Genomic DNA, 22,791 nt, shown 5'->3' with positions numbered 1-22,791 from the left:
TACTACAGCCAACACATGAAGCAGGTGCTATTACCGTCATCCTCATTTCGTAGCTGAGAGAACTGAGGCACGGAGAGTTAAGGAGTTTGCCCAAAGCCACACAGATAGTAAGTGGTGGAACAAGGAATCAGATCCAGGCAGTTTGGTTTCAGAATCCGTGTTTCTTTACTCCTCTCTCCTTCCTTCCCCTCCTTACCCCTCCACTCCTTTTCCCTCCTCCCATCCTTTCTGCCTCTCCATTCCCTCTCTTCCTTCATTCCTCCCTTCTTCCTTTCCTCTTTTTTTCTTTCATTCAAAAATAGGAAACAGACCGAAAAATATGTCATTCATAAACGTACAGCATAATCAATAATTATCACAAAATGAATACGCCGTTCAGGTAAAGAGGTAGGCTGAAGCATGGTAACTTTTGGGGTGAAGAGCCCATATTTCTTATGTTCTTAAGTACTACTCTATGTTGCCTGTCAATACATTTCTGGCCTTCTTAAAATTTTTACTATGATTTCAGTATAAATTGATTCAAATTTATAGTGTTCATTCCTAAAAGCAATAGGAAAAAACATCAAAATAAACCAAGAAGCCTGAATTTTGAGCTTGTTTTCTTGCCAGAGTTTGAAAACCGATTTTTGCCAGAGTTTGAAAAAGTGCAAAATAGCTTTGTCATTCTACCGAACCTCTGGCAAATTCAGTTAAGGCAGATTTTTGAGCAGTGCAATGAGTGTACTTTTGGCTATTGTACATGCAAACTCTTATACTTTTCTTGTATGCCTTTCTTGCAGAGGGCATAGGGTTATAGAAAGGGTTAGTGGTGAATGATGCTACATTTTTGTTTCTTGTCTTTTATTTCTCAATTCCCAAAGCTAAAGTCTTCTGCAGACATCTGAGATACTTTTTTTTTTTGGAATTTAAACTGGTATATTTTCGTTCCACATTGAAGTTCCTGACTGTTTGACCTCTTATTAGCATTTCAACAATGGATAACTATGGTCTAAGGCACTTCGTCTATAACTCAAAGTTAGTAGGAGTATTTCCTGTAATGACATGCAGCGGTTGAAATAGTCATCTTTTTCCTTTATTTTATTTTTTTTGGTAATTATTCTACCAGTTTAGAGCTTAAAAGTGGAAAATATGATGCTGCTATTACATTGCTAAGCAAGCAGAAGGATATTCAACAAGGAACCAGATATATATATTTAAGTGTTCACGATCATAAGCCTATACCTATTTAAAAATGAGCCCTGTATCTAGGGCTGTGATGAGCATATATTCTGTACTAAGTTTTGTTTGAAAGATATTTTTTTAAATGTGTGTTTGTGCCCTGACAGAGATTTTATATGCAAAAATTAAGAAGAAATTCTATATCTTTTTATGCTTTACTTTTTTTAAACAAAAAATACAACACCTGGATTGTTGTAGAGCATGTTAACTTAAAATTCTATTTATAATCCCTTGATTCATTATATTACTTATACATTACATATATAATATATAATATCATAATTAGTATGGCTTGGAAATATATGCTCATTTTGCTCTCCTTTCTTTCTTACCTTTTTGTTTTTCACACACAAGAAGTAGGATCATATATGTATCCTATCTCTTTACACCAATCACTATTACTATGGTTCTGTTCCTGCTTAGATACACATTATATTCCAAGCCCAAATCCTGCCTTGTTAGAGTATTTTCTCAAAGAAGGCATTGTAACTTTGACCAAGCAGCCCATATTCTGTGTCTATGTTTTTCTAGGTTATTGTCCAAGATGTGGGGTAGATAACTTTTAAGAAAGTCATTTCTAGAGTCCCTCCGAGTGGTCTCTAGAAATTGTGGGTTTAGCTTTTGGAAGTTGATGTGAAACTACAGTTAAGTGGGTGATAAGCATGAATGACTTAAGGTAAAATTGCAAAGCAACTTCTTTTCTATTCATAAGTACTATGTAAAATAAATATTACACGTATAATGAGTATGTATCAGATTGAATTTTAAAATTAAATCTGTTGATTCTATTTTTTGGTCCACATAGGGCACAGTTATCTTTGAGAAACTATTAAAAATTAGGGATAAGGTTATCCTTTAACAGAATTGTGTGATAACACATTGCAATGTGCACTAATGCCTCTCCCCAATTCCCAGTATTACATTTCCTTCTCTACTTTCTATGATTCTTGGCTCTTTTTCTACTAGACCTCAAGGGTATCATGGCCTAGGTCACATTTTCTTTCATTAATTCTCCTCTTAAAAGGTCCACTGATTGTAAATTCAGTTATGTAGAATATACTAAACCCATTCATTATAATTAGAGAAATCCTAGAATACATACTACATTCAGGTTAGGCAAGTTATTATATCATAATCTCTATTTAGATTTAGTTTTTAAAAATATTGCTCAGTGTTCTCCAGGCCCTCATTGCTTTTCATCCTGATTGACCAAGTCTTCTTGTAGCCAGATTCCTTGAGTCACTGGCTTTCAGATTAATTCATCTTCACTTCTACCTCCCAGTTTAATGTTAGAGCTATTTCTCCATTGTCTTTGTCTCTCAGAAGGCAGAACTCTATTTTTTTGGACCTTAGGTTAAATTTTGTTTCTGTTTGAAACTATTCTCCTGAGGCTTCCTAGGTCCTGTTTTTCAAGAATTTTTCAATCTTTATGAAGCCTTCCTTGCCTATTCTGTACAGAATTTTTATAATCCCCCTCTGAATTTCCATAGCATTTATTTATTCATTTATTTATTTAAAAAAACTTATTCATTATTCTTTAAGTTCTGGGGTACATTCATTATTCTTTTAAGTTCTGGGTTACACAGGCATACACGTGCTCTGGTGGTATGGTTTGCTGCATCTATCGCCCCGTCATCTACATTAGGTGTTTCTCCTAATGCTGTCACTCTCCAATCCCCCCTCCCACTGCTATTCCTTCCCTATCCCCCTACCCCACAGGCCCTGGTGTGTAATGTTCCCCTCTCTGTGTCCGTGTGCATTTATTTTTTAACAGTACTTATTTTCTGTATTACTCATTTGGTATATCTTGAAGCTGACAAAAAAATGTTGTCTATCATATGGTAGGTTCCATGCTAAATACTGAAATATGAAGATAAACAAGTTAACTATTCCAAGTCTTAAAGAGCTAATAATTTAGTGGAGAACACAGTATGTTATAACTTACCTTTATGTAATTTTATAGGTATACAATAGATATCTGAAATGTTATGGGAACATGGATGAATAATTGATTAATATGGAAATAAAAGGAAGTTTTACAGAAAATTACAGGATTATAGAAATTCATGAATATAACCTTTGAGACTCAGCTTTTGGGCACTATTTCTTCCTGAAAGTCTCCCCACTAGATTTGGTTCCCTTTCTTCTGTTGCTAGACATAACTGCAGTGTAGCACTTACCCTATTATACTGAAATAAATTCTGTAAGTGTGTCTCCCTACTATACTGTAAATTTCTGGGGAAAAAGAGACTGTGTATTATTTTGGATTCCTAACACCTAATACAACGCTTGCTGCATAATAGATGCTCAGTACATGTCTTCTGAACTGAACAACAAAACAACAAAAAACATGAGTGTTTGGGAATTGCAAGTTTTCTGAGGCAAATTATGAGTGTCAGAGGAGAGGAGAGTGAAGTGGCTGGAGATAAGGCTAAAAAATAGCTAGGACAAAGTTGTGAACAGCCTGATTAGGTGATGTATTGTTGATTATCCTTTTATATGCATGTATTTTTTTAGAATGCATTCTTTAGAGACAAGGATCAAATCTTACATATAATAATATTTAATTCAGCATCAGGCACAGTTCCTTGCACATAATAGATGTTCAGCAAATCAAAGGAGTGTTAAATCATCAGATGACAACATCTACTCTAAAGTACTTTGAAGACTATGATTCAATGATTATTCATTGATAGTAGGCAGTGGTTATATACAGTCTTAGATAATGGTAAAGGGAGCATTTTTTAAAAATCAGTTGTTTTCCTGTGAACAGAACCTATGTGCATTCTGAAATTATGGAACTATAAACAAACTTAAAATATTAAATAGCTACTTTTTTATATGTGTTAAATTTTGTTCTCTCCACTCATAAAGAAGCATCAAATGAGATGAAAACTAACTGCCACCATTTCTTTTTTTAAAAATGAGGTCTTTGTGTATGTCTTGGCATCAAATATAGAGTCAGTTAAATTGCCTGACTTTGATATTAGCTAGACATACTGCCTGGCCTACTACAGCTATAAGCTTGTGGTAAGAATTGACTTACATAATATGAATAATATAAATTACTATTGACACATAAGGCAGAGTTTGATGCTGTACTATGCTGGTAACTGTTAACAACTGGTTTGCTAGAAAGAAAAAAGAAACAAAGCTCTGATCTGTAGCATATGCTGGTTTCAGTGATGTAAATACTTCCGTTATGAGCCATTTACAGTGATATAAATACTTCCAAACTACTCATGTGAAGTTACTAAAATACGCAGTTGGGAAGAGATGCTAACAATCAACTCATCTGAATCTGTAAGAGCCAGCAACACTATGAGTTGGATAATAACTATTGTAATTAAAAATAATTATAATAAACATTGACTACGTGCCTGGCACTCTTCTAAATGCTTTATATACTGTATTTCATTTACTTTACCTAGCAATCTATGAGGTAGGTTCTACTTTTTAATTCCCATTTATGAGAATCTGTGTCTCAGAAAGACTAAGTAATTTGCTCACATTACACATCAAGATATGAGTGGACTATAGATTAAAAAATTTAGTTTGATTAGACTTTACTTCTCCAACTACTATTCAATATTGCTTTGAGGATATACAATTAAATTATGTTCAGCATAGTTTTCCTGTTAAATGTATTTTTTGTTTAATGTCAATATATGTAATTCCTTGACATTTTTAAGTAAAAGATAGCTATGTAAATTTTCCATGTCCAACTATTTATGTGACTAATCTCAGGAAAAAACTTTACAAAAAGAGAAAGTAATCTAAGTAATTTTAAGTTTATATGATTAAAAGCAGACATTTTATCATATCAAAATCTTGAAAACATTTTTACAAAAGACTAACTTGAAAGAACTCAAATTGCTTTTTTAAAAAAGGTGTTATTTGCAATTGCATGGATTCTAATAAAATACAAACTCTTGCTTTTATTTCAGTGACAGGGTTCTTAAATTGTTGCTGAAATTTATTAAGAGTACCAAATGGATGTTGTAAAGAGCAGAACATTCCACCTGTTTTTCTAATACTTATTGCTCAGGAAAAAGGTTATTTCTGATAGCTAAGCATGCAGAAAATATAACAACTTATTAAGGAGGTTAAATATTATAAATAAGTTAATATTTATAACTTATTTGTTATAAATAACAAATTTAGAAGTTAAAAGGTTAGCAAATAAAACTGTAAGTGTCTATAGATGATTGTAAACTTTGGATCACTGCAGAAAACTTTACGTAAGACCTGTCACTACACTTCAGGCAAACAAAGCAGCGTATACCCTAGACTGAAACTGTGAAGGGTTTTATACATTTAAGGAATGACAAGAAGCTTAGTGCTGCAGGAAAGTAAGTTGTGTTGTGGGAGTAGATGTGGAAGCTGAAAAAAAAAAAAACAGTTTAGAACTGAACTATGAGGAACTTTCTATGTCAAATTAAGGTTTGTATTTTATTCTGTAGGGTATCAAAGCTTAAAAGAAGTTCTTAAGAAAGTAGCCAAATGATTAATATTCTATCAAGAAAAAACTGTTGTAATGGTGTCGGGCAGAAGTTGAGAAGAGACTGGTAAAATGAAGATTGGTTTATTACAATATTCTCAAAAGATAATGGGGGCTTGAAATAAAGATGATACATTATGGATAAAAAAGGGGATTAATTTCAGGGGGTCACATTTGATGTAAAATCAACAAGATTTGATGAGTGCATTTCGGGCAAATATTAAAACAACAACAAAAAAAGAAAAAGTTAAGAATAATACTAAGAGTTTTAGTTTAGGAGACTGGATAGATAATGATATCATTAATGGACATTGAGGACAAAAAGGTAATTTACAGTTTAAAGCATTTGCACACGTGTTGTCACATTTAAGATGATATTTATGTTATAAATTACTATTGTTGCTCTGATAAAAACTTACTCTCACATGCAAATAAATGTACACAGTATCCTGGTTTTCTTCTTCTTTTTTAATTTTTCAACACAGAGTCTTACTCTGTTGCCCAGGCTGGAGTGCAATGGCATGATCTTGGCTAGCTGCAATCTCCACCTCCCAGGTTCCAGTGATTTTCCTGCCTCAGCCTCCAGAATAGGTAAGTTTACAAGCACCCACCACAATGCCCGGCTAATTTTTGTATTTTTAGTAGAGACAGGGTTTCACCATGTTAGTCAGGCTGGTCTCAAACTCCTGACTTCAGGTGATCCACCTGCCTCGGCCTCCCAAAGTGCTGGGATTACAGGCTTGAGCCACCGTGCCCGGCCAGTATCCTGGTTTTCTTAAATATTTTCCCCTAGTGCTTATCACTGACTTGATAAAAAGTGCTGTTTGTGTTATGTATAGCCATATTTATTTTAAATATTTTAATAAATGGTAATGTTTTCTTCTCTAACTGCTATATTTAATTTAAATATTTTTGTTAGTGATTCTTTTAACTATCTGAAATATATTTTATTATCTTTCAGTTTGAAACAAACTTTTAGGTCTAGTATATTTATTCATCTCTTAGATAATTTATTAAAAGTAAAAGGGAAAAACTGCCATGTCACATTTCTGGTCCTACCATGAAATGAAAATGATGCTAAAACCACTAATATTTAAAGTCAATTTTGGACTCTTAAGGTTTTATAGCTCAGCATAGTTTTCATGTTAAAGGTATTTCAATATGATTATAAAAGCAAGTCTCTTAATGTATAAAACCAAAGCAAAATAACACAAAAACAAGAAACTTAAGGCACTTTCAAGACACCATAAATCCATTTGGATTGGTAAATGAGTATTAACCGTGGAGTCATTTAATTTCTTCTAATTAACTGAGGTACTTAGAGGCACTGGGGATACAAAAATTAATAAATTCTTGTCCTGATTAATGGAGTCTAGTCGAGGGGACATATAAACAACTCAGTACAATAAGACATTTTAAGTGTTCTACAGTTAGAAATAAATTGCTATAGGAAGTAGATTCAAGTAATTCTGCCCAGGGATTGTCTAGAGCAGGGAGGAGGAAGAGGAGCTTTCAGAGTAGAGGTAACTTTTGAGTAGGGTCCTTTAAGACTTAATAAGAATTTGCCAGGGGAAGAAAGTGAAGGGCTTTGAGAACACACAGAAAAGAGCAAGAAAATAAACATTCTGGTGTAGGCAGCATGGGGGCAATTTTTTTTTTTTTTTTTTTTTTTTTTTTTTTGAGACGGAGTTTCACTCTTGTTACCCAGGCTGGAGTGCAATGGCGCGATCTCGGCTCACCGCAACCTCCGCCTCCTGGGTTCAGGCAATTCTCCTGCCTCAGCCTCCTGAGTAGCTGGAATTACAGGCACGTGCCACCATGCCCAGCTAATTTTTTGCACCTTTAGTAGAGACGGGGTTTCACCATGTTGACCAGGATGGTCTCGATCTCTTGACCTCGTGATCCACCCGCCTCGGCCTCCCAAAGTGCTGGGATTACAGGCTTGAGCCACCGCGCCCGGCCTAATTTTTTTTTTTTTTAAAGAAGCTGAAAGAGTTAAGTAGGACCTAGCGGTGAGGATGTGACATACCATGCTTAAGGATGTTAGACGTGATATCTCAAGATATTGAGTGAATTTCTGATTGAACTCTAATGGGAGATTGTGTCATATCTTCAGTATGGGGTTTATCTCATGAACTCATTAATTATTTTATTCATTCGGAGTTGAACTATAAGAAGACACCCTGCTAAAATAAATCAGATAGATGCTGTTTTTAAAGCTCAGTTCACTCTTATTAAGGAAGGTAAGAACTTTCAAAGGAAGGGTTCGGTAGAGTGATACAGAAAAATGTGACATTTAAAATGGGCTTTGAGGCATGGGTAAGATTTGGACAAGTCTCATTTATATTTTGATTATGATGAGTTGAAGATACAAGTTTTTTGCATTTCTCACTTATAACTGGTTTATTTTCTAGCTAGCATTTAAAAAAAATAAAGGAAAACCCCACATAAATAGTGGCTTCAATAGGTATTGTTTGAAATGGCAGTGGCCATTGGTATGTTTAAATAAGTAAATGCAAGAAGACTCCTTTTTTTGGCCTTCATTGCTGTACGTTTCTTCAGGATAGAAAAAGTAACTGTACATTTCTATATCTTAGAGTCAAATAATTGTTGAGTTAAAGGTAATACTTCTGGATTTTATTTGAATTTTAATTCTTAAACAATGTATAGTTGTTAAATGATGATGTGGTGGATATATAAAAAATAATGTGCTCTTGGGCAAACTAGCAAGATGAAGAAATAATCAAGCACCAAGTTACAGATCAATGTAGACTAGAAATCACAATCAATGGCATTTACTTTACAGATTAAAAAAAAACTTGCTCCTAATATCACACTAGCGCACCGGTTACGTACACCTTAGCTATACAAGCCACCCTTTGTGGGATCACCATAGGCAGAGAACAGAATGGATTAGAAAGGAATGTAGATTTGTGGAAAATCTGGGATAAAAAAAGCAATAGAACATAAGATACACAGAAGAAGAACTTGGAGCATTCACTGATGTAGAATCTGAACCACTGCCACATTCTTATTTATAGTGTTAATGAATGCTTATGCTGCAGGACTTTCACAAATTTAAGTAAACATTTCTCTAGAGGAATTTACACTGAAGTGATCACAATGTATCTCGGAGTATTTAAAAGACAGGAAACTGGCGAGCATCTTATTACCTAAAGTAGAAGGCTAGTTATAGATTGCCATCTATGCTCCCAGGGGTTCTGAAGTTAGGATTCCGGTTGCATGTTATTGTACTTATTATAAATTTTATCATAAAACATACCAAGCTTGAAACAACCATCAAGGGGATTGAGGTGTTTATTACTGAGCAGTAATTACATATTTTTAAATAAATATGTATATAATAATATTTTGAAAATAATTTTCTTCTTTATTATTACAGAATTCACAAAAACAAGAATTGACTGGAAATCATAAAGAAGTGATTCTCAGAAAAAAAACAAACACAAGAAATAGCATCGAAAAATTTGTTAGGTATGAGTCAGACTTGTATTATTATTACGTTTAAACTAAATGGAGTAGTTCGAGCATGTAATTTTTATCTCTAAATAATTTTATCCACAATATTTGAGAAGAAATCACCACAGCGCATGGTAAACTATTCTTTTTACAGTCTTAAGTGAAGAATAATAATTATCTGGATAATAATTTCCACACATTTTTCCCTCAGATTGTCAGACTGTTAAGTACCGGTGCCTTCTTCCCCCAAAACACACTTTATTAGTGAGGTAGAAATATTAATATAATCTGAAGTGTCACTAGAACGATTAAATTTTTTTTCCAGTCACAAAGAGATGTGGTCTGGTGTCGACAGAACTACAGGATTTTACTGGACGAGTCACTCGAGCGTTGTAGAGATGCCGTTTCTGAGGTAAACAGAATTTCAAAATTTAGAAAATAAAGTCGTGACCATTCACAAATTTTTTTTTTTAAGTACGAGATTCTAACTTTTCCCCTTCGTTCTACCAGACGGAAAAAAAGCATTTAGACCCGCTTCAGTCGTGGCATTAGAAAAAGGCGCTAAGAAGAGACAATGTAACGGCCCAGGGTGCTCCGAGCTTCCGCGGAGAGACAACCCGGGCGCCTGGGTTGGGGGAGTGAGGGGCGGGGCTGAGAGAGGAGGGGCGGGGCTGAGGCCGGGGCTGTAGAGGGGCGGGTTCGGGGCGGGGAAAACCCTAATATCAGGCTGCGGCCAGGCCACGAGGGGCGTGTCAGGGGCGTGACCAGAGCGGCGCCGGAACCTCCCGTTAAGAGGTCGAAGCCCTGCCGGGATTCGGACAGATCCTTTCCACGCGCTGTCATGTCGCTCCCTCAGCCCACGCCGCGGGTGGCGGAGCCCAGGGAGCCTGCCTCCTCTTTAACGTCTCCTGAGGACCCGAGTTCCCAACCACCCGGTAGCAAGCGGCTCTGTCTGGAGGAGCCAGGCGGTGTCTCTAAGGCGGGCTGGCGACTGCCTCTGGTGCCTCGCTTGTCTGAGGCGGAAAAAGTCTGGGAGTTGGCGCCGAGACCCCTCAAGGGGCTCCTTGTTGCAACGAATGCTATTTCTGATAACTCCACAGACTCATGTGTGGAGAAATCAGTCAGTGGGAAGCAGACAGGTGACCTGGGATGCCCAGATCACAAATTCCAAATCAATAGCTGTTTGCAGGCTTCCCTCTCACGAAGTTCTGATTCTGATTTGAGGGCTTCGAGAACGTCGGAGCCAGGACTGCGTGGCAGGGGGACTTTCAGCGTGCACGACACTGATGGCTCCAAAGGAGGCTTCAGTCAGCTTCTGCCCAGCGCCTCTACACACGATATACGTGGAATTAGAAACGAGAATCGGAAACAGCAGTTAGTCCAAGGAAGACACAGTGTTCACAAAGAAAATCCATTTTTAGATGTTACCTTTTACAAGGAAACTAAATCACCATGTCATGAAATTAAGAACAGCTGTAAAGCTGACAGTGTTATGCCATCAGATAAAAAAGAAAATAACATTTTATCATACGCACGAAAAATATCAAAATCTCAAAACCAGCCCAGCTTGGAAATTGCCAAACCCAGCTATTTTAGAGATAGCAGCACAATAAGTGTCCCTCAGTTTCCAACGGACTTAAATAGCAAAATGTCCTCTGTCTATTTAAAGGAAATAGCAAAGGGAAAGAATGACAAAAAAGAGACATATGTTAGGAATTTCGCAAACATTTACGGGTCCCAAAATAGACCTGATGTTAAGAAGAAAAAGTTACAGAATGATAAAAAAATTGTAGAAGCGGAAAATATTTTTTTCGAATGTTACAAAAATGACTACGTGTCACTCAGCAGCCAAAATACTTGCAAGAGAAAAGACTTGATCAGTTCAAACTACTGTAACTACAGTAGCATCCACTGTGATGTAAGAGACACTGGAAAGAATTTTGCTATACTAGAAAATGCAAATTGGGAGGAAGCAGAATGTCTGGACATTTACATACCTACCAGATTGGAAAAATGTCAAAACTGGGACTGTAACATTAGTCATATTTTGAGAAGAAATAGAGGAAATTATGGGATTATGAATAATTATAAGACTAACTGTGAAAATATGAAAAAAACTGAAGAAAAATGGAATTGGCTATTATTAGAAATAGACCTTTTAAGCAAGGAAGATTACTACTATACAAAAGTCATGAATGTGCATGAAGAACAATCAAAGCTTCTTGTAAGAGAAATATTAGGTAGTCAGAAAGCTTTAATAATGACTGTTTGGTTAAACGGTAAAGGAGAAAATGATAATATTCTACAGTTGAGATACAATGCTACACGAAAATTCTTTCATGTAAGCAACCCTTTTGAAAATTTCATTATAGAAATTTTTTATTTCCATAAAAGTATTTCAAGAAATCAAAAAGATAATAGTGTTTTAAACTGCTATCACATTTTGAAGTATAAAAAGCAAATTGGTATTCAAAATCTAATAACCAGATACATGAATACAAATATGAAGAATGGAATTGTAAGCATATGTTTACAAGACAGTGTTATAGAACCTTTAGATATTATATTGAAAACTAAGATAGCTTTTTGGCTCAATAACTTTGACTCTTTAACTATAATTGAAAATGATTTTGAATTAGAAGAGGAATGCATTTTCAAGTGGATGCTGTATTTGAAGTATCCAAAAAATATTATAGTGGAAAATTATCCTGCATATCTAGTAAGGATTTTAACTTCTTCAAGACAATTAGAAGATAATATGAAACCTATGTTAAAGAAAAGGAAGCTATTTGGAACTGAACAAGTTTTTGAAAAGTCTAAGAAAAAACGTATTAATTCCTTCAGTATGGCAACTCAAAATGCAGGTTTTCCAATTTTTAAAACATATGAAAAAATTCCTCTTTTAATGGACTTTGATGACATGAAAAAAATTTCTTTAATAAGAGAAATTACTTATAAGAATATGAGTTGTCCTCAACAACTCATGAATGTGGAAAATTGGGCTCATTATAGTTCTAGTACTATTAAAACACATGTTAAGTCTTGTCCTCAATTTATACAGAACAACCATGGATATATTAATGAAAATTTTAATGATGTAAATATGCAAAGCCAAGATTTAAATATGGAAAGAAAACAGGGACATAATAAGATCAATAGCTTTAATTGTAAGCACATATTTGAAGATTTCTGCAATGTTAGGCAACAGGCCGTACCAGCAAGCCACAACATAATTCGTATCGAACAGACCCGTACCATTTCTATAACTCAAGTGCTAAATTTTGGGAACTTGCTAAGTGAAATAGAAGAAAAACACCATGACTTAATTTTGAAAGAAGTAAAAGTCACAGCTGAAAGTTTATCAAACAGTTTCCAAGTTCACAAAGATACTGAGATAGAAAAGGAAGAGAAAGATATTTTTCCAATGGATGACATGTTTTCTGTGCAGTCAGTTTCATTAATAAGTAAGGAAGTAAATGTAGAAGAAACTAAATATGTTAATAAAAATTACATAACAGATAGAAATGAATACAAGAGTATTTTGCCAGAAAGAGAGATAGCTAATTCAAAGCATTTTCATCAAAAGAATGACTCTGCATTATATGTTAATCATCAATTTGAAACTGGTTTGAGTGAAGGGAATGATGAATGTTTTCAGGACTTAGCTGCTAAATATTTATCAACAGAAGCTCTGACAATAGTAAAAGATTTTGAGATGAGAAGAAAATTTGATTTAGTACTTGAAGAACTTCGTATGTTTCATGAAATTAGTAAGGAAAATGAAATTCTAAGCACTGTGGAAACAAACAAGGAGCAAGAAAATTACTTTGGAGAAAATGATGCTGAGGAGGTAAAAATGGAGATAGAAAAAGATTTGAAAATGGTTGTGGTCAACAAAATAAATGCATCTTCCTCGCTCCATGACACTACAGCAGGTCCTAATATGCTTAAAAATCATCAAACTTTATTTAAATGGAAAACTGTACCCAATAACGGAGAACAGGAAGTTCCTAATGAGAGTCGTTATCCAAGTACATCAGAGGAAGAACTACTTTATTCTACTTCTGAGAATGGTATGAAATTCATTTTAAAACATTCTTTCTCATTTTTTCTGTATAGGCCAAATATATAATTTTGACAAAGAAGAAAGTTAAGGATAAAACGCAAGACAATGTTTATTGGTGCACACTATTTTCTTTCTTTTATTTTTCCAGCAAGAAGCCATAGCTTTATTTATGATAGAAATAGTACAAATTTCAAACCAAGCTGCAGTTACTCCTTTGAAAAACCAAAAAAAAAAAAAAAAGTTGTTTTCAGATGGTTACATTGTCAATTCCATAATAGCATTCACCATATCATTACTTGTATTTCAGGCTCAGACTGCCTTTGCTCTTGACACATTTACTTGTGACGTGACCAATTCTATGTCCTTAACTTCTACACCTGTTTCATCAAACTCTTCCTCTTCACTCTCCTCTTGTACAGTTGGAGTCTGTTTTCTTGAATGTTTGAGACAGCTTCACCTTGAAATTTGAGATAGCTTCATCTTCAACTTTGAATTTCTCAGCAGCTGCTAGCTGTGTGCACACTATTTTCTTATAAAGATGTATTCAAATGCTCAATCATATACTGAAGTTGAAGAAAACAGGTTAATTTTAAAAAGGAGCTTTGAAGAGTCCTACTTCATTTCTCTAAATGAAGTAGGAGCTAACTGAAGGAACTATTTCTGAAAAAATAATTTGTTTATACTGTTAATGCTTTATATAAAATTTACAGCTGTAACATGTCACTCTTTATTTTCAGACTGTGAAAGACCTTTAACAAAAAGACCTGCTTTTCTCCATGAGGAATGTAAAGAAGAATTTAATTATTTATTGAGAGGAGGTAACATTTTAGTTACTTTTTAGAAATATTTCTGAAAAAATAATTTGTTTATACTGTTAATGCTTTATATAAAAGTAACTTTTTGCTGTAACATGTCACTCTTTATTTTCAGATTGTGAAAGACCTTTAACAAAAAGATCTGCTTTTCTCCATGAGGAATGTAAAGAAGAACTTAATTATTTATTGAGAGGAGGTAACATTTTAGTTACTTTTTAGAATATTTTCTAAGATGATTATTGCATTATGATATTTTTAGTATGAGGAAAGTGTAGATGTTCAAGTTGTTCAAAATAAATACAAAGTTTTAGCAGTTTTTAAAAGCATTAATATTATACTGATAAATTCTTTTTTTTTTTTTGGAGATGGAGTTTCGCTCTTGTTACCCAGGCTGGAGTGCAATGGCGTGACCTAGGCTCACCGCAACCTCCGCCTCCTGGGTTCAGGCAATTCTCCTGCCTCAGCCTCCTGAGTAGCTGGGACTACAGGCACGCGCCACCATGCCCAGCTAATGTTTTGTATTTTTAGTAGAGACGGGGTTTCACCATGTTGACCAGGATGGTCTCAATCTCTTGACCTCGTGATCCACCCGCCTCAGTCTCCCAAAGTGCTGAGATTACAGGCTTGAGCTACCACGCCCAGCTGATAAATTCTAATAATTGAAAATTGAGTGACAGTTAAAACTGCATTCAGATATTTGCATTGATGTATTAAAGTGACTCTACGTTAAGTGTTATATATGCCCAAGTATATACATCTAATGTATGCAATATTAACAAAACCAAAAAAAGTATTTAGCTGTTGAGTTTCCATTGATGAGATGTTATTCCAATTATTATGTCTATCTATCTAAATATATATAAAGAGAGAACGTTGAGCATAGAGAACATGCTGTATGCGTTTTATTGTTATTCATTGTTATGAAGCTTTTTATGTTGAGATTTTATTATGCAAATTTGAAAAGTATTATTTAGTCATGTTAACATGATTTTTGAATGACGTTTATAAAACTTTTGATTGCATTAAAAATATAACTAAAGAAAAATTAAATACTACCTTTTCCCCAATAGATCTACAATATCAGAATAAAACACAGTATGTATAACATTCATTCTACCTTGTGGTGCCAAGGGTATGGATAGGTGTAGGATTGAAATTATGGAACTAGGTAAAGTTATAATCTGGCAGAAATTTCTGGTATTATACAACAAGTTTAGATCTAAAAAGAGTAACATTGTAGGTGAAATATATTTACTAAAACATCTTAAGTCATGTATGATGTCTCAAAACATTTTTTTATGCATTCTCATAATCAGTAGACTGTTACCTCTGACACTTTTATTGTCACCTCAGAATTGTATCTTTTCCTCTTTTCTTAGCTTACAATGAAATAGTTTTAAAAATTAATCAAACCATTGGAAGATCAAAAGCCCATAGGTAGTCTCTTCTCCCTGGAATGAAGGAAATAACTGATGGAACAATATTCCATGAGTCAAAAAGTATAATGGCAAGAATTAGCCTGGAAATGATAGAGTTTGTTTCTTCTAAGACAGAAAGAAAGGAAGAAATTAGTTTAACAATATATTTTGATATAGAATAAAGGAAGATTAGGAACATATACCCATGCTATCATTGTGATTGTAAGTGTGATAATAAAATAAATGTAGGAGAAAGATAAACTATTGCGTGCACATTGGAAAAGCAATCATTACATTTGTTTGAAATATCTAAACCCATGTAACAATGTGATTCTGCCTTTACAAGTTAAAGTGATTTGTTGTGAAATGTGAAAAATAATGTATGAATTCAGCTAGAATTAATTAATACTGTGTTAGGATAGTAGTCTTGTATTCACTTTCAGAGGGCATAAATGTTGAATGATCTTCCTGAGGCTTGTTAAAATCTATAGTGTAAGAGAAATGTTGGAATGGGGTTAATAAGAATGAACTTTAATGATCTGCCTAGATAGAGTGGCTGCCTGCTTCCACATTGTGATTTTAAGGGCATTAGAAAAATCCCAGTTATTCTGAAAAGTTTTGATACCCATCCACCCAGCATCATGATGCCTCTTCTCTTAAACTTGCCATTGACTACTAAATATCTTGAATGAATCCCTTCTCTCTTTCCATCTCTCTCTTCTCTCTGTGGTGTGAAGGCAAGTACAGCATTGAAATTATTTTGAGCATGTGTTACATGCAAACCAGCCAGTTCGCCAGTGCTTTATATATCATTTAGACCAATGGAGGATCTAGTGATACAACAATTTTGTCTTATTTGAACAATCCCTTTCTGTTTCAAAGTTTTAAAAGGATCTAGCAACAATGTATTTTCCTTTCACCTTTTATAATTAATTTTCTAATTTTAATATTGAATTGAGTATAATAAACTTATTTATATCTATTTTATATTGTTGTTCTCCCTATTACACATGTAGTTTAACTCTGTATTCTACTCATTAAGGTTTACATAGGTATACACACAGATTCTTTTTGGCTCAGTTTAGTAAAAATCATGCTGCTAACCTTTTGTTGTCACATTTAACATTTGATTATACTGTTTTTAGTATAACAGGCTATTATATCAAGGTCATACTGATTCACTAAAGTTTGATTTACATTTTTGGTTTTACATATGTGCCCCACAGTTTATTTTTAAAAAACCCTGAAAGTTAGAGATATTGTATTTTATTATCAGAGGTAGTTGATTTTACATAACTGATTTGGTAACAGATATGTGTATCTCCATGAACGATTTTGGATCTCTTCGAAAATGATATAGTGTGATGTTAAAGAAAAACTTCCAACTGAGAGCCCTCTATTGATGCATAATAGATGGAGTATATTTGTGTTCTATTATTGACAATGACCTCCATTAGAAACCAAATGTAACCATTAACAACACAGCATAGTTGTTTAGCTACCAACAGAACAATGACTTTGGTGTTTAAAGGCACAATATCAAGTCGGCTTTAAAACCTGTACAGTTTTGTTGTTATTGTTGTTAAGTCAGACTGCCTGATTGGAATGCTCAATTTATTTAGTTGCTATATTTTATGGGGCAAATTACTAAACTTTTTGTGTTTATTTTTCATATTTTAAAACTGGAGCTAGAATTAAGTAAAATAATGCATTTAAAGTACAGTGCCTGGCACATAAGTAATAAGTGCTCAGTAAATATTTAGTAAATGTTGCTAATGTCATGATTAGAAGTAAAGATTTGTAGGCATAGGAACTACTGGTAATTTTTACTCTTTTATTGTCTTATATTTCTAGGTAGTTACTTTCCACATGGCATTTCAAGAGTACGACCTCTTAAGACATGCAGTAGGCCAATCAGGATTGGTTTGTCAAGAAAAGCAAGGGTTAAACAACTTCATCCTTATCTGAAACAAATGTGTTATGAAAACTTAAAAGAAGATTTTTGATTTCATATTTCAAAACATTTTACAACATCTAGAAATGTTTTGTTTTCTTTGCATAAATGTTCTTCCAGCTTGGGGGTTTGGGGCTTGCTTTATTATAAAGTGGAGAAGATTTTTCCCCCCACAAGTATATATATATAATTTTATTACTTTTAAAAGTATAAAATATTTTATTGATTTTCATGTCATATAAAATGTACATGTTAAAGCCATTTCAAGATTGTATAAAACATTTTGACTTATTATTTTTCATGATATATGCATATAATCCTTTTGTGGAGAAAACTGATAGCCTTTATTTTCTAAAAAGGATCTGTGACTCATAATGAAGTACTGTTCTAATCACTTCCCCCATTTTTCAGATGGAAAAGTGGAGGTACAGAGAGGATGAATAAGCTTTTCAAAGTCACAGCATTTGTATTAAGATTGGAATAGAGTCTCGTTCCTTTGCAGCATTCTTTTCCACTTGTTCCTGCATTCACTTTCTAATCTTTATTTTTTCTTCCAGAGTTTATCTTTGACCCCAGAGCAGAGTTATGATTATGTAGTTAACACTTACTATTAATTTGTTAATTCATAGGACAAGTATACTCTAATACTCCTACTATTGTCTTAGGCTGAGTGATAGAATAAAGAAGACATGTATAAACCTTGCCTTATGGAGCTTACTTTCTATGGCTGACATTGGTAGAAAAATGTAGGATTTTTTTTTTTTACCAAAAATACATAATTTAATGGTAACCATCAATAGAATAAAATATACTTTAGACAGAGAACTAACAAAAAATGGGCAAGTTAGCAAAATATAAGGAAAGAAAAAAGCATCAAGAAAACATAAAAAAGCAGAAAGCATTGGTTGGCAGAAAGAGGACTAAATATGTTAATGAACAAAATAGATGTGAATGGATGAAATTCTGTTATTACAAGCAAAAATTCTCAGACTCACTGAAACCACCTCAAATTTGGTTCTCTTCATTAATTTCCATCCCCCACCATATACTTTCCAACTTCAGCATCTTAGTTTAATTTTTCTTCTGCCCTCATAGAACTCATAACCTTCTTTCACTGTAATTTATACCTTGCTAGAATATAAGCTCCTTGAAGACAGAATTCTTTTCTTTTCCCCACTGATATATCCCAAGTGTCTAGAACAGTACCTGCCCCCAGTCAATACTCCTACTAATTGTCTGACTGAAGGAATACATTTCTACTCCAATCTCATAATAGCTATGTTTTTTTTTTGAATTCTTAATAGCTTTATGGCCCTGGGCAAGCTCCTGATTCCTAAAAAGAGGATCATAATACCTCCTGGGATTATTGTGAAGATTAAATAAACTAATACCACGTATTGTAACAGCTCTGATACGTAGTCATTACTCAGTAAGGAGTAATTACTTACTGATCATAGCAACTACTCAATAGTTAATAACTATTTATAATGTTTGACCTTTCTTGAAATTCTGGTCTGGATTTTTCATTAAATTATTTTCAGAAGTATGCTATTCTTATGAATTTTATAAAAATCTTTCTTTTTTTCCTCTAGTGTCCACCGTTCCATTTTCCTTGTTTTTTTTTTTTAATCATTATTAGCCCCATGTTGGATTTTTCTGTAATCATGCAAGGTAAATCTCATCACAATCAAAATCTGTCTTCAAAACCTTAGTCCTTTGCCCTGTTGTCTGTCACAAAATAGACAAATATTAAATTTTGTTCTCAGATCTGTACCTCCTGGGCCAGGTTTATGTGCTTCTAGTCTTATTCCTAGTATGAAGAAGTCTTTTATAGATACTTTTATCTTTTCTCTAATAAATAGTATATTCACTTACAACCACTCACTATTGGTTCTTTCATACTAAATAGTATATTTCTCTAATAAATAGTATATTCACTTACAACTACTCACTATACTCTGAACTGACTGAATATGTGGTAAGTTTAAACTCCTAGCACATAATGCTGCTTACAATGGTTTTCTATGTCACTGCCCTTTGCGAGCTTTGATCTCTAAGCTTTTCTTCTAGGGATGACACCTTACCAAATGCAAAACTTATTCCTGCTAGCGTCATTCCTCAAGCTCTCCTTCCCCAAGTACCTCCAACCAAATACACAACAAAATCACACAGCACCTTCCCCCTCCTGCCTAGTTCTGAGTTATTTTCTCTGGAATTAGAAAGTTGGAGGGTAGGAGGAAGGCAACATTTTAGCTCTTACGTTTTCGTGTCTTCACAGCCAGGTTTGGAAAGACTGTATGGGATCTATGGTAGAAGACATTTTAAACTGATATCCATCCTCCCTCCACCTTTTTCTTTTTTTATCTTTGTTCTTAAAATGTAAAAGTTGAATGCTCTCAGATCAGAGGAAATATTTAAAGGATTAAAAAGCCACTTTAAAAGTACTTGCTTTTATTCAACCTTAGACTAACTCTATGTTACTTCAGTTTAAAGTTACAAGCTTCTGGATGCATAACTGTGAGCATGAGAAGGGAAGCAGAGCCTTATATTAAATCAACTTGAAAAAGTTATGTGGATAGTCTGTATCTTAAGTATGTACACTTCTGAGTTAATATCATCTGTTTAACCTTATTTATAAGTTAAGCAAAATGGAAAACAAAATACATAGTGAAGTTGATCTTTAGTTTCATCTAAATTGCTGCATAAAAGAATGTTCATAGAGTCAGTCATCCTTTTGGGAAGTCTTTCTAATAACACAGGCATTACACATTTACATAGACACATAATAGATTGTGGCAGAGTTTATCCTGCTGAAAATAATCTTTTAGATTAAAGGGAATGGAATATCAAGAGGATCTGCAATTACAATTTCCCTATTTTGTTGTAAAATATATCATTATTTGAAACTATCCTTGCTAGATACTCCTATTTAACATATTCTTTTAAAAACACAGCATATTCAGAAAGAAGCAGTCACTAAACTATTCCACCGAGTCAGGAAAATGGTAAAATAATAAACTCATGATCTAAAGGTCTCTCTAATTTCTTCCATAATTTTATAATTTGGAGACACACATAATTAAAAAAAAAAAAAAGAACTCTGTGGATCTCTTCCTTGAATTCAACACTCATTGCTTTTTTTTTTTTTCTTTTTCTTTTCTTTTTTTTTTTTTTTTGAGGCGGAGTCTTGTTCTTTCACCAGACTGGAGTGCAGTGGCATAATCTTGGCTCACTGCAATCACCGTCTCTTGAATTCAAGCGATTACCCTGCCTCCTGAGTAGCTGGGACTATAGGCGCACACCACCACATCCAGCTATTTTTTTTTATTTTAGTAGAGACGGGGTTTCACCATGGCTAGGATAGTCTCGATCTCCTGACCTCATGATCCACCTGCCTTGGCCTCCCAAAGTGCTGGAATTACAGGCATGAGCCACCGCGCCTGGCCAACATTAACAACTTTTACTCAGCCTTCTTATTGTGATGACTCATAGGCATTGCAAAGCTAGTATGGCCCATACTGAGCTTCTGATATTTGTCCCCAAACTCTTCCTTCCACTGTGTTTCTTATTTCAGTGAAGGCAATTCCATTCTTTCAGAGAAGAAATACTGGAGTCATCTTTGACACTTACTTTTTTTTCATAACCCATACCTGGCCCATCAACCAATCCTACTGCCTTTAGCTTCTCTTGTCTGTATTATTGCAATTAAGTCCTAATTGATCTCTCTGCTTAAGTTCTCGCTCCCCTTCAGTCTATTTTGAACACAATAACCAGATGATTCTTTAAAATATAAGTTGTAGCATATCACAGTTCAGCTCAAAACCTTCGAAAGCCTTTCTGTCTCACTCAGAATAAAACCCAAAAGTTCTTTCTTTGATGTATGAGGGCTATAATGATCTGACCTTATCTTGCCTTCTTAAACTCTTCCCTGTATTTTTCCCCTTGTTTATTCCTTTGAAACCACAATGGCCTTCCTGTTTCTTAGACACATTAGGCATGTCCCTGACTCATGGCTTTTGCACTTACTTTCTTTTCCTGGAATGCTTATTCCTAGGATATCTGTATAGCTTGCCTTGTACAACCTTCCTAACAGCTTTATTCAAATGTCACCTTCTCAGTGCGCCCTTTCCTTCTTTCTAACATTCATGTTCCCTTTCCCTGCTTTTTCCCCCTTAATACTTTACTATTGGCATACTACATATTTTACTTATTTATTTTGTGTATTGCCTGTTTCCTCACGGTTTTAAACTCTGTGAGGGCAAAAGTCTTTTGTATTATGTTTATTGCTCTACTTCCAGTGCCTAGGACAGTGCTTAAGTATTCAATAATTGTTAGTTGAATAAAAAATTGAATAATGAGACCAACAGCAGGTATGTCTTAAACATATCATGCTGAATAAACTTCTTGAGTCATGTAGCTTTGTGCCCTCCTGGAATTTAAAAGATCTCTTCTCTCTTCTTTGCTATTCTCTTTTGTATTTTCTCTTTGAACCAAAGAAGTGAAAACAAAAATTAAATCTAGATCATTTACTTCTGTGTCCTTCTTCAGACATTTAGCTGCCTAACTTGTCAGAAATTAAAATTAGTCTTTTTTAATGAAGAACAAAAAGGCAAAACATAGTAAAATATAGTATGTATTTAAAATTCAATGTACTATCTCTTATGTCACTTAAAATATTTGTAAACAACATCAGTATTAAAATTTTATAATGACCTTTTCCTTCTGTGTTAGTAAAAAAACATCTTTTAGAATTCTCAAAATTTTTATTTTTACCTTTTTGCTTTTATAATTTCCCTTTAAACAATCTTTTAAACTATATTTACTGATTCATTTTTGAAAAGTTAATACCTAGACATGGTACAAAATACAAAGGATAAAGAACAAAAAAAAGCAGTGAATGTAAGTTATTTTCTCTTTTTCCACACTCAATTATTCAATTTCTGTTGATGAAGAAAACAATTGTCAACAGCTACTTGCTCCTATGAAAAAATAATATTTTATTATTAATAACTATAGAGTATTTTTAGTTACCTGTTTTATACCTATACTTTAAAATATGCATAATTGTCTTTGTATCTTACTTTTTCCTTAAATATATATTTCTATAAATAAATTTGGTCATTTTGGTGTACTTAAAAAATTTAACAATTTATGCATTTTAACGTTAAAATTTTAAGTTTAAAAAACTTTTTCGATGTTAAGAAACAAACTTGAAAAATAAAATGGGTTTAGTGAGTCTGACATTTCCATTAAAATTACATTAATTTCTGGTGCAACTTTAGAAATTCTGATTTTTAACTATTTCAAATATCTTTTTTTTTAAACAAAAACCTTTGTAA

The 22,791-nt window shown here is 33.8% G+C and overlaps 1 protein-coding gene across 5 annotated transcripts in view; it reads left to right on the top strand.

Moving 5' to 3' along the window:
* The window catches only part of RAD51AP2 (RAD51 associated protein 2), a 38,800-nt gene extending 16,321 nt beyond the window's left edge, over window positions 1–22,479 (top strand). For 4 of the 5 annotated variants that reach the window (XR_012516439.1, XR_012516440.1, XR_745834.3 and 1 more), the window contains exons 2-5: window positions 6,205–6,310; window positions 9,123–9,214; window positions 9,525–9,611; window positions 14,003–14,083. Coding sequence is in view for 1 of the 5 variants with exons in the window: in XM_074394358.1 (XP_074250459.1) it covers window positions 10,041–13,272; window positions 14,003–14,083; window positions 14,196–14,276; window positions 17,353–17,504 (3,546 nt within the window). In the remaining 4 variants the exon portion in view is untranslated. Of the gene's footprint in view, window positions 1–6,204; window positions 6,311–9,122; window positions 9,215–9,524; window positions 9,612–9,934; window positions 13,273–14,002; window positions 14,084–14,195; window positions 14,277–17,352 lie in introns of those variants that run through there. The other variant, XM_074394358.1, reaches the window with a different exon arrangement.
* Window positions 22,480–22,791: the final 312 nt, after the last annotated feature.

The sequence above is a fragment of the Saimiri boliviensis genome, chromosome 1 (genome assembly GCF_048565385.1).
Source record: "Saimiri boliviensis isolate mSaiBol1 chromosome 1, mSaiBol1.pri, whole genome shotgun sequence".
NCBI lineage: Eukaryota > Metazoa > Chordata > Mammalia > Primates > Cebidae > Saimiri > Saimiri boliviensis.
The sequence above is the reverse complement of the archived record's forward strand: the minus strand, read 5'-3'. Positions and strand labels throughout refer to the sequence as shown.